Below are 12,880 nucleotides of genomic sequence, written 5' to 3'. Positions count from 1 at the left end.
ATAATAAATAAGAAATAAAGCTTAAAAATTAATAAAAAGTTCAAAATTCTAAAAATAAAAAGATTTGTTATAGGTATTCCAAAAAATTTTAAATTGAATTTTTCTTTGAAAAAACCTAATATTGGCTATATTTGAGTGAGTTAAAAAAAATAATTACATTTTATTCATTTTTTTTAAATTGTTGCACATTTATAAAAAATAATTTATAAAAAAATGTTTTAATTCAAATATTATTTTATTATTATTGATTAATTTTTTGAAATTAGAAATGTTTTCTTTAAATTCAATAAAATTAAGAATAAGCTATTTGTGACGCGCTCAGGGGAAAGGTACCTAAGAAGCAAAAAATTGTAAGTTATGTTTGTGATTTTTAAAGTAAAAATACACAAAGGGAATCAACTCTCAATATAAATTATTGGTGTTTAAATCTTCATAACATTAAAAATATTTAATAAAAACTGATTTTACTTTACATAATAAAAAAAATAATCTTTTAATTAAGGTAAAATTACGACAAACAGAACCTTAAAATGATTTGCTTCTTAGGTACCTTTCCTCGGAGCGCGTCACATTTACAATTTAAAAAGTAATAATTTAAGGTGAGTCACAACCTTTATTTTGAGCAACTTAAATTTAAATTATTAAACGAGGTTATATTTTTTTCTTGCATCATTTGGGTCCAGAAAACATATTAAGGTGATCAAAAAAAGAAAATTTTAATTTTTGACCATTTTAGAATTTTTATTTTTTGAAAAAAATATTTTTGAAAATCCATGCGATAAATTTTGAAGAATCAGTAAAAAAAGTGTGGAAAAAATTTGACGTTGAAAAATACTTAAAATTCTGAAAAAAGATACATATTTAATAAGAGAGTGCAATGATATTTTAACTCATATTTTTCTTTCTTTTTTAGAAAAAAATAAAATTTTTGAAAAGCCATGAAAGAGATTCTTAAGAATCATTAAAAAAAGCTTGGAAAAAAATTGGCGATGAAAAATAGTCAAAATTGAGAAAGAAGATAGATATTTAAAATATTAATTTTTTTTTTAAATTAATTTCTAAAATGGTCAAAATATAAAATTTTATTGTTTTGACCATCCTGTATGGATTTAGGACCCAAATGATGGAAGGAAAAAAATATATCTTCCTACGATCATTAAAATGTAAATTAAAATGATTCAAAATGAAGGTTGAAACTCTTTTTAAAGTATTTACAATGAAAAAAATTAGAAATTTGACTAATTTCAAATATTAGAAAAAAAAAAAAATAAAAAGTTTTGACAATTTAAATAAATTTTTAATTTACGACAATTAAAATTTAATTTAATGTCGATAAATTAGTCATTTAAAACCTACAGTATTTAAAAAAAATAAAAATATTTGTTATATTCCAAAAACTTTTAAATTAATTTTTTTAAGATAACAAAACAATGGTTAGGTATATTTGATTGAGGTTAAAAAAATAATTGCATTATTGATTTTTTTTGCACACTTATTTAATTACATTTATAATTCAAATATTACTTTATTATTAATTATGTTTTTAAAATAAGAAATGTTTTTTAAAATTCCATAATACTAAGAATTGTTTACAATTACACAAAGTAAAAACTTAAAGTATCTAAAATAAAAAGAAATTTAATTTTACGAGTTTTAAAAATTAGAAAAAATGATATCAAATTTTGACAATATAAAAAATTTTAAATTTAAGAAAAGTATAAATTAAATTAATTTTAATAAATTATAAATTTAAAGCCTACGAAATGTAAGAAATTTAAACATTAATTTAAATTTAATAAATTAAAGAAATTTAAAAATTAATTTAAATTTAATAAATTAAAGAAATTTAAAAATTAATTTAAATTTAATAAATTAAAGAAATTTAAAAATTAATTTAAATTTAATAAATTAAAGAAATTTAAAAATTAATTTAAATTTAATAAATTAAAGAAATTAAAAAAAATTCAAAACTCGAAAAAAAAGATTTTTTATATTCCAAAAACTTTTGAATTAAATTATTTTTTGAAAAAACATAACATTGATTATAATCGATTGAGGTTAAAATATTATTGAATTATTAATTTTTTTATATTTTTGCACATTTATATATTACTTTTTTGATTTAACTGCTATTATTGTATTATATTTTTTAATTTCAATTTTTTGTTTTTGTTGCATAGCTTTTGTATAAATATTATTTACTAAAATAAATAAATAAAAGCAAAGAAATAATTTACATTATATATACATATTAATATTATTTAAGCAAATATAATTTATTACTAATAAAAAAGTATGTATTATAATAAAATAACTGTACATTTATATTTTGAAAAATTACTGAAGTGTAAAAAATGTAAAATGAAAAAAATAAAAATGTTGCCTGCTTATGAATTTTTAAATATAAGTATAATCATAATTTTTACCTTATCTTTTATGGCAGGATCTTGACTGCATTCATTGTCCAAAATATCTTTAATTAAATCATTCATCATAATTGAAAAAACCACGTTTCGTTGTCATTAATTAAAAATGTATATCACAATACAAAATTGTCTTGAAAAGCTGACATTTATACTTCGTTTACTGTGAAACTGCTTCATTGAATTTTGTTTTCGCATTCTCTTGTTATAGTTGATAAAAGAAACAATCAAATTTAAGGTGCAATTTCATGAACAATTAAAAATATAAATAACTGATGTAATTAATTTTCATTAAAAATAATAAAAATAAAGACACCTTAATAATTAAAAAAAAATTTATATTTATTTTCTTTACACTTACAAATATAACATTATAACAAGTTTAATTATTATTGACCTTCAACACATTTATTTAATAAATTTATTAGTTAATTAATTAAAATATTAAATTATATATTTTAAAATACCTTAAATATCGTTTTCATATTATTAATTTATTAGGGTTGTTATGATTGTTTACAAACAAAATTCTAGGACTTAAATTTCTGTTAAACACTATCATCATCGAAAGATGACATTTGTAAACAAACAGGGTTGGGAAGCAAAAGCCCAAAATTATGTTCATCCGAAGCAGAGTCGGGAAGGATTAAAATTAAGGCGCTTCTACAACTTGTATCTGTACTTGCTTTACATTTGCTACTGCATGTGCGCATGCGCATGAATTGTTTAGTTACCGAAAATTAAATTAATTAATAAATTACAAATTAATTAAATATAATTAATTAGTGAGTCTATTATACATTAAATTAATTAATTGATTACGTATTAATGATATTTAATGAATTAGTAATTCATTATTTAATTTAATATTCGATATCTGGAAATTGATGTGCGCGCTCACATGTAAGACAGTGATTAAATGCAAAGCAAATGCAGATACAAGTACCGATGCAAGTTGTTGTAAAGGCGGTTCTAGAATAGGTGCAAAAGCCAAGTACAAGTCCAAGTGACAATCTCATGAGTGAGAAAGAGATAGGTAGTCTTTCTTTCTCTTTTGCACTCATGAGATTGGCACTTAAACATTATTATACGTATTATACGTATAATACTGTAGAAAACCAGGTTGTCGACATTGTAGCCGCATCAATGGCAGCATAACCTCTTTTTCTTATTTACTTTCTTGTCTAGTTTTGGTAAATAAGTATTAATTAATAAATAAAATATTTAAATATTGGTCAATTGACAACTTTCAGTTGAGTTAAATAATATTATCTTATTTACAATAATTCCGTAAAAAATTTTAACATTTTAAATGTGCTTCCGTTCTCAATTTAGAAGAGATATACTAATGTAATTTAAATTTTATCAAAGCATCGATAATTAATTTTTGCCAATATCAGAACTTTTGGAATTTCGAAACAAGCATAATTTAGCATTAGTATGTCATACGTCCACATTTACGTTATTTAAGATGCAAATTCATAGGACATCAGTTGCTGAAACAACGCATGAGATAGAAAAGGACAAAAAAAATGTATGTCCTTTTCTATCTCATGTGTTGCTTCCATCAACTGATGTCCTATGAAAATGAACCCTTATGGAGCGGTCACACCTCGCCTGCAGGAGCAGTTGCCAATGGCAACCGTGTAAGAGTAAGAGAGATGGAAAATCTTCTATCTCTCTTACTGTTACACGGTTGCCTCCTGCAGCCGAGGTGTGACCGCTCCATTAGGGTGAAGTCCCATGTGAGCATAAGAGTAAAACTGAAAGCAGGAAAACATGATTACAAGATATTCTTCTCACTCTCATGTTTCTCTGCTTTTCGCTTACGTTTACGCACCTATGGGAGTGCACCCTAATGGTTCTATTGGAGACACATTATAAAAGCAATGAAATATGTTCTTCTCTTTCGTTCTCATGCTTTCCGCTTTTACGTCAGCATGGGACGGCGCCTTAAGGCGCTTGTACACCTCACAAATTCTAAGTATACTCGGAATTTGTCAAAAGTTATACTAATTTTGATTGGCCTTGCTCATGGAGAATTTTCAAAAGAAAGGAAAATTTCGAAATTTTCTATGAGCAAATCCAATCAAAGTTAGTGAAACTTCTGACAAATTCCGAGGAAGAATTTGTGAGGTGTACAAGCGCCTTTAAAAACAAATTTTACGTAGATAAAGGCCAATGTACAACTTACAAATCCGTGAGCTTGTACGTACAAGCTCTTTCATGCTGACTCTACATTGACTGCGCAAACGTGTACGTGAACGTGCTGAAGTCACAATGTGAAGTCGGTTCTACAATGGGCACGTTTGTACGTGAACGTGTACATTCCGTGCTGACGTCACTTATTTGCAGAACATTGTGACGTCAGCACGGAACGTACACGTTCGCGTACAAACGTGCCCATTGTAGAACCGACTTTATTCAAATGGGTGACGTCAGCACGTTCACGTTCACGTACACGTTTACGCAGCCAATGTAGAGTCAGCATTAAGTCGGTTCTACAATAAGCGCGTCGGACGTGGACGTGCTGACGTCACAATGTTATTCAAATGGGTGACGTCAGCACGATCGCGTCCACGTCCGATGCGCTTATTGTAGAACCAACTTTATTTTACCTGTGTGCATCGACTTCTATGGACCAAAGCATAATGAAAATCGTAAGACGTTAGACGTAAACTTTACATGAGAGAGAACACATATCACTGACTTTTTCACTCTCACTATTTTTGGTTTTTTGTAAAAAAAATTTTTAATTAATTTTTAGCTAATTAAAAAAAATTCTTGATTAATTTATATTTTAATTATTAAGGTACCAAAAAAAAATTTGTTTAATCTGGAGAACAGGGGTACATGAAAAAATGTAAAAAAAATTATCAATTAATTTAAGTATTAAAAAAGGGAGAAAATAGCAAATTAAATAAAAAAAAATTTAAGATTATTTTTTTTTTACTTTTCAAGGTACCAAAAAAATTCGTTTAACCTTAAAAAAAGGGATACATGAATAAATTTAAAAAAACTCTCAATCAATTTCTAGAACTAAAAATAGGTTAAAAATAGTTAATTTAAAAAAAAAAAATTCTAGATTAATTTCTTTTTAACTTTTAAGGTACCAAAAAATTCGTATAACATTGTAAAAAGGGGTACATGAATAAATGTAAAAAAAAATTCTAGATTATTTTCTTTTTAATTTCTGGGTACCAAAAAAATTCGTTTAAACTGAGGAAAAGGGGTAGATGAATAAATGTAAAAAAACTCTCAATTAATTTCTAAAATTAAATATAGGTTAAATAAAAATAGCTAATCTAATAAAAAAAATTTTAGATTAATTTATTTTTAATTTTTAGGATACCGATAAAAATTCTTTTAATCTGAGTAAAAGGGGGACATGAATAAATGTAAAAAAAATTATTAATTTATTTCTAGAGTTACATATAGGTTAAAAGTAGCTCGTCGATTGAGGGCAGAAACACACCAATTCAGGCGAATGTTGAGAAACATGACAATCTAAAAAATATTAGGGAAACCTGCCATTCCAGTGAAGATTTCAAAAACATGCCATTTCAGATGTCAAATTTTTGTTGATTGTTTTAAGTTGGTAATACTTTCTTGAGAATGTTATATTATAGTTAACAAAATTTTATTCTTGAAATCAATATTAAAAATTAAGAAAAGTACAATTATTAATAATAAAATTATTAAAGGTTCTACCGACTTAACCATCAATATTCAGCAAAATATTAATTATTTTGACTCATCAATTTTTCGTTTACAGTGTTACCAACCTAAAACAATCAACAAAAATTTGACATCTGAGATGGCATGTTTTTGAAATCTTCACTGGAATGGCAGGTTTCCCTAATATTTTTTAGATTGTCATGTTTCTCAACATTCACCTGAATTGGCGTGTTTCTGCCCTCAATCGACGAGCTAATCTAATAAAAAAAATATAGATTAATTTCTTTTTAATTTTTACTGCACCAAAAAAATTCATTCAACCCTGTATAAAGGGGTACATGAATAAATGTGAAATAAATTCTCAATTAATTTTAAATTTAATTAATTTAATTAATAATTGCATAAAATTTGGGGTAAATGGAGACAGCATAATTTCTAAGAAAGTTTTAAGAAAAAAGATTCCTAAGTATATTACTGTATTAAGGGATGAAAAAAATTAAAATATTTATAGTACATATATAATAGTTAAACCAATTAAAATTTTTTTATTTTTTTTTTATTTCAGTATTTTGTCTCGCATTTGAAAAGAAACAGACTTAAAAATCATACCAAATTTTTTTCTTATTCCTTATGACTCCCATAACAAAAATCAAAAATTGAAGTGAATTTCTGTTATAGGAGTCATAAAGAATAAGAAAAAAATTTGGTATGATTTTTAAGTCTGTTTTTTTTCAAATGCGAGACAAAATACTGAAATAAAAAAAAAAAAATTCGATTGGTTCAACTATTATATATCTACTACAAATTTTTTTCAACTTTTTTCATCCCTTAACCCAAGCAGCACGGTAAATTCCCTGAATATCCCTTGAGTACCACAGTGGAATATTCTCATGATCTTCTAGGAAAATCAAAATGTCCGCATCATGGGAATATTCCACAGTGACATTTAGGGTATATTCCAGTGACATTAAAGGGATATTCAGGTGATATTGAGGGAATATTCCAGTGATATTGAGAGAATATTCCACGGTTATATTGAATTTTTTTTAAATGTGTTTTTAATCTTCCTGCTTATTTAAATAACAATGTATAACACTTTTTTATTATTTCAACACTTTAAAAAAAATTCAATATAACCGTGGTATATTCCCTCAATATCACTGGAATATTCCTTTAATATTACCTTCAATGTCACTGGAATATTCCCTGAATGTCACCGTGGAATATTTCCATGAGGCGGACATTTTGATTTTCCTGGAAGATCATGGGAATATTCCACGGTGGTATTCAAGGGATATTCAGGGGATATACCGTGCTGCTTGGGAATACAGTAATATACTTAAGGAAACGAATAAAGTACTGACTAATACACCGAATCAGTACTATGTCGGAGGTAAAAAAATATTAAAACCAGTACTGGCAGTACACTGTCATTCACACCGAATCAGTACTATGTCAATGGTAAAAAAACATTAAATGAAAAAGTCTTTAAATTATTCCAATAGGTAGAAAACGATGATTTTTTTAATAAAAAATGTTTATTAATTTATTTCCAATACTTTCTCCCAAAATTTTTGATATAATTGTAATGTAGTATTATATATACCTATATAAAATATATTTATGTTTTTATTAGTTATTTTAATACTCATTGAAATATGTGCATTAAGTTATTTATCTTGCATATAATAACAATAAATTGAGAATTTTTTTCTAATAGTTTTAAAAATAAAGCAAATGTAATTTTTTACTGTAATTTTTAAATATTCAATTTGAAATAATTAAATATTAAATTTAAAATTTTTTTTACCATTCATATTTTACAGTCGTCTTTTATTAAATTATTTTTAATTATGTAATTCATCAATCATTTTTTTCTGTTTTAATATTATTATTCACGGTATGAATAATTTATTAAAAATATTTAACTGAAATTGATATCCAGTTTTATTTCATAAAATCTTTGTAAAAATTAAAAAATTTTGTGAGATAAAAAAATTCAAGAATAGATAAATAATAAATAATATATAATAAATAATAAATAGTAAATAATAAATTCTGCATAAATATGTAAAATTAAAATCAAAAAATAAAAAAGTAAGAATTATTTATTCGTAAGTTTTGAAACACCGCTAACTGTGAAATCTACCTAATACTAATGTTTTCTTTTGTTTTTAATTAACCATATGTTAAATTTTTCCTTTTTGCTTTTTCATGTCAAATTTTATTCTTTTAATAATAATTAAAAAATGGCAAGCAATATTCGGAAACCTATTCGTCACAAGCAAAAGGCAATATTGTCGGGTTTGGAGACATATCGTGGTATGTAATTTAAATATATATCACATTATCTATATTAATAAGTGATTAAATATAATAAAATCTTTTATGGGCATATCTCTAGAACCTTTAACTTTAATGTCCCTCGCATATATTTTGGTAATTTTAATAAATTTTTCGTTGGTTTTTGTTGGAAATATTAATGCTTGATATAATCAATCATTTCCAAAAGATTCCACTTTAATTTATTAAATACATAAATAATTATTTCAATTTTAAAACGCGATTTTTAACAATGTCTACTTGTCCTTAACCATACTTTCTGATGCTTTAAACGATATAGTTTTAGATTTAATAAAAATTACTAATTCTGAAATATGGTTTTTCAATGTTAATTAATCGGTGAACACAGTTTCGCAGGGAAATTAATATTTTATTACTTGTGAAAAAATTTATAAGCTTTTAAAAGTTGTCCCTCACTTTTAACCTTTTCGACCGTAATCATCGTATTTATGATTTTTCTTTTATAAGACAAGCGGCACGTTAAAATAACTTATGGGAAATCAAAGATCAAGTTACTATAATTATTTTGAGACATAATAAATTGATGTGCTTCATGTCTTCAAAAAACTATTATAAGTTAAGTAAACGAAAACACGTGTGGACAAAATTTGAAAACAACCGTAATACGAGTGATACTTCATGAAAATCATATAAAAGCATTCGAAAAGTACTTGTATATATTTTCACATGTGCCATTTAACATCCCGTGAATGTGCTTCGAGAAAAAATACTTCATTGCAAAGATAATGTAAAAATATTCATCAATTACGGTCGACCGTAATCGACCGAAATTTTTTAGAAACAAATTGTTATGTACGAAGTTGCCGATTATAATTTTTTTTATAGAAACTGTCATTAATTATTAAAACCTGAAGGTTAAGTTTTAATGTTTATTTCGAGACACAAAAATGGATCCAAAAAAAATTCATTCTGAAAAAAGATAAGATGCGAGAGAAAAGAAAAATAAAAAAGGAAAAAAGAGAAAAGAAATTGGAAAGTTTACGAATATTAAATTTAAATAGAAAAAAGTCTATGAAAATCGTATGGTAAATTTTAAAAATTACAATTTTACATTTTTAAAACAATTCACTATAATAAAAATCTATTTTAAAATGTAATGTAAATATTCAAATAAAAAATTTATATATTTAGTTAATTTTTGACACATGCTTTTATACCCAGTGCATTATTTCAGTATTTTATTATTCATATAAATATTGAAAATATTAAACGAATTTTATTGCTTTTTAAAATTATAACCCCTTAGAAAATTCCCTTCAACTGTTTTTTATCCTAAAAAGCAAACACCTGTTGAATATTTTTTTGTTACAGGTTAAAAATAATTCTCAATTTTAAATATTTATAACTTTTTGAAGACAACTTGTTTTATATGTCCACTTGTATAATTGGAAAGCTTAGTTCTTGAAATTTATGTAGACAAAGTTTCAATACTGTGCTCAAAAAAAAAAAAAAAATTTTTTTCTTATTGAAAAGTTAAAGGTTTCAAAGATATGCCCTTATATTTTTTCAGGAAATTTATTAGATGACATGTTGGAAAATTTTAATTACAAGGAAATGTTAATTATTTTAAATTCAAAAAATCCTTTGAGGAATGAATATTGTAAGTTTAAATATTGTAAATATAAAGATAAATTTTTAGCAATTAAAATTTTAAAAAAATACATACAAAAATACCTTATCTACTATCTACACCCAATGGAATCGAAATTAATATTCTCAAGGGGTGTTTTTTTTATTTTATTATTTAGGATCTAAAATTATTGTAAATTGTCAAAATTAAAAAAAAATTTTGAGAACTTGAAATCATATTTCACTATGAAAAATGAAAAAAGTAATTTTTAATGAATTATTAATGAATTAATTGTTTTTCAATATCCTATAGTATATTACAGATTTAAATATTTAATATTAACAGAAAAGAATGACAACCTTAAATAGTCTTAAATTCGAAAGGTTATCAGCGGTCCCTCTACTTTAATAGCTGATTCAAAAATTTTACATTTTTGGCATGTGTGATTAAGAAATTTTTGGTCCATATTTTTCTAGATCCTTGGACGGGAACTATCGTGAGGATGTTTTCAATTGCTGGCCTCGGTACTTTAATGGGAATTACTATTTTATTGATTGGAATCTTTGCTTTTGGATATTTTGAAAATAATGATATTGGTACATATTTGACTAACTTAAATGCAGGAGTAATAATGGGAATTGTACTAAGTTTCACGATGATATATAGTGAAAAAATAGTTTACACAGACTTCACGATAAAGAAATTAATCTTCGTATCCCCTGTGATTAGTATTGTTTTCATTATGGGACTTATTCTTGCTCCATTAGCAATGTCAACATTATTGTCACGATTTGAAATTCAAGCTAATCTTTTAGCTATAATGTCAACGTTGTATCCAACTCTCATCATTATTGGATTTTTAAAAGCATCTGGTAATTTTCCTTATAATGAACAAAATAATTTATAATTACAATAATTAGTTTCTAGCTACTAAATTTTTATTTTACAATCATTTTCATTACATGATTTTTTTATATAAAAAAATGTTAATTTAGCAGAATTCTTATTTAATCGAATTTTATATGATTCAAATTTTTAAATGACAAATTCCAATTGACTGAATTTTAATTTATCAGAATTTTTTTTACCAATTTGTAATTAATAGAATTTTTAAGACGCCGAATCTTCATTTGTCCAAAATTAAAAATTACCTAATAATCAATTGACAGAAAGATTTGGCGCAATTTTTAAAATTAACCAATCACGATTTTCTTGATAATTTCTAATTGATTAATTTTAAAAATCTTCATATTTCCACCGGTTTTTTATTCTGACATTTGTAACTTCAGTAACGTCACTGTATATAATAAAATAAATAAAACTTTTAAATGTTTTTAATGATAAAACAGAAAAATTTAATAATTATAATCAGACAAATATCCCACGTATTACAGTAATATATTACTGTAATATTATACGCTTATTATATATATATATATATATTATGTATATATTATTATTATATACATACCAATTTCAAAGTTTTTTTTTATAATAAAACAGAAAAACATATTAATTTATCGGTCAAATATTTTTTTAAATGATTTTAGAATTTTTTTAATATTACCATTTAATATTACCGTAATATTACCGGTTGATATAACTGTAATGTTACCATAAGGCAGAAATTTTAATATTACAGTAATATTACTGTAATATTACGTGCTGCTTGGGTCAGAGATTATGAAAAAATGTTTATACAAAATTAATTCAAATTAAAATTACTGAGGAAAAAATCTTCACGTGGAACAGCAATATGTTTCATTAGAATAGAGAATGTTTTAACTGAATCAGCTAAAACTGTCACTATTCTAATAAAAACTCCGTCTGTTACAAGTAAAACTTCTTTTCCGTAAACTCAAAACACCTGAATTAATTAATCACACATCATTCTCTTCAACAAAAGGAATATTAAATTTATTTTTGTAATATTCTACATAACTATGCAAACCTCTTTCATCTTCAATAAATGTTAAATTTTTTTATCACAGGTGACTCTAAAAAAGCACATCGTCTCTTTCAAATGTGGATGAATTTCCAATTCGTGAGATTCCGCTATCAAATTTTATACGCTGCAATTGTGTTGTACCATAAAATGATAGCTTTCACAATTAAAAAATTTCGGCCACCTTCTAATAATGAACTTTATGAGTTAATAAGGACAACAGAACAAATAAAGCATCATAAAGAAGAAATAAACCAATTAATTTCAGAAATAGATTGTCATTATGATTTTACTACAAATTGTAATATAGACTTCCTGATTCACATGGAATTAATGCTCCTAACAGAACCTGTTCAAGGTTAATACATTTAAACCCAAAATAATAAAATATTATTATTTATTATTAAGCTTCAGCCTTTCGGCCTAAAAGTAGACTTGGCTAATAATAAAATATTAAAGTTATTAGAATTTACAATTTAATTTAAATTGAATTACATAATTAAAAAAAAATTCTATTTTAGATGAAGCGAGGGACACGGAGTAAAAAACGCAAGATCAATAATAAACATTATTAATAAGAATTTTTATTTATAATATATTTTTTAAATAAAAAAAATTTGAAAAATATACATTAAGGTAGAAAATTAAGGAATTAAATTTTTCAAATTTTTTTTTATTTTTCAAAAAAATTAAATATTTCATATACCTATCTCAATGTTGACACGTTTCATGTGCGTTAAATTTTTTTTCTGATTAACCCTGTTTTATAATTATTGTGAGATCTAATATTTGAAAAGAATTAAATGTGCATGTGTTTGTTGGAATGATGAAAATTTCTATTCAATTTTTTTTAATGCACTAAAATTATAAAAAAATTAATTTAGAATTTTATGTATAATT

General features: G+C 24.4%; 2 protein-coding genes across 2 annotated transcripts in view; one reads left to right on the top strand and one right to left on the bottom strand.

Moving 5' to 3' along the window:
- The window catches only part of LOC127291641 (putative uncharacterized protein DDB_G0282133), a 41,477-nt gene extending 38,386 nt beyond the window's left edge, over positions 1-3,091 (bottom strand). Inside the window, exons 1-2 of the mRNA XM_051320842.1 lie at positions 2,891-3,091; positions 2,427-2,624 (exon numbers count right to left, since the gene is read on the bottom strand). Coding sequence (XP_051176799.1) covers positions 2,427-2,495 — 69 coding nt within the window. The 5' untranslated portion in view covers positions 2,496-2,624; positions 2,891-3,091. The remainder of the gene's footprint in view (positions 1-2,426; positions 2,625-2,890) is intronic.
- Positions 3,092-8,350: 5,259 nt separating this feature from the next.
- Positions 8,351-12,524, top strand: LOC127291640 (uncharacterized). The gene is made up of 4 exons (XM_051320841.1): positions 8,351-8,423; positions 10,512-10,907; positions 12,027-12,338; positions 12,502-12,524. Exons 1-4 carry the CDS (start codon positions 8,351-8,353, stop codon positions 12,522-12,524), a joined length of 804 nt encoding a protein of 267 aa, XP_051176798.1.
- Positions 12,525-12,880: the final 356 nt, after the last annotated feature.

This window comes from Leptopilina boulardi, unplaced genomic scaffold (assembly GCF_019393585.1).
Source record: "Leptopilina boulardi isolate dan_hultmark-lab unplaced genomic scaffold, ZJU_Lbou_2.1 LbouV2_149, whole genome shotgun sequence".
NCBI classification, from domain to species: domain Eukaryota; kingdom Metazoa; phylum Arthropoda; class Insecta; order Hymenoptera; family Figitidae; genus Leptopilina; species Leptopilina boulardi.
Note: the sequence above shows the minus strand (reverse complement) of the source record. Positions and strands in the feature narration are given on the sequence as shown.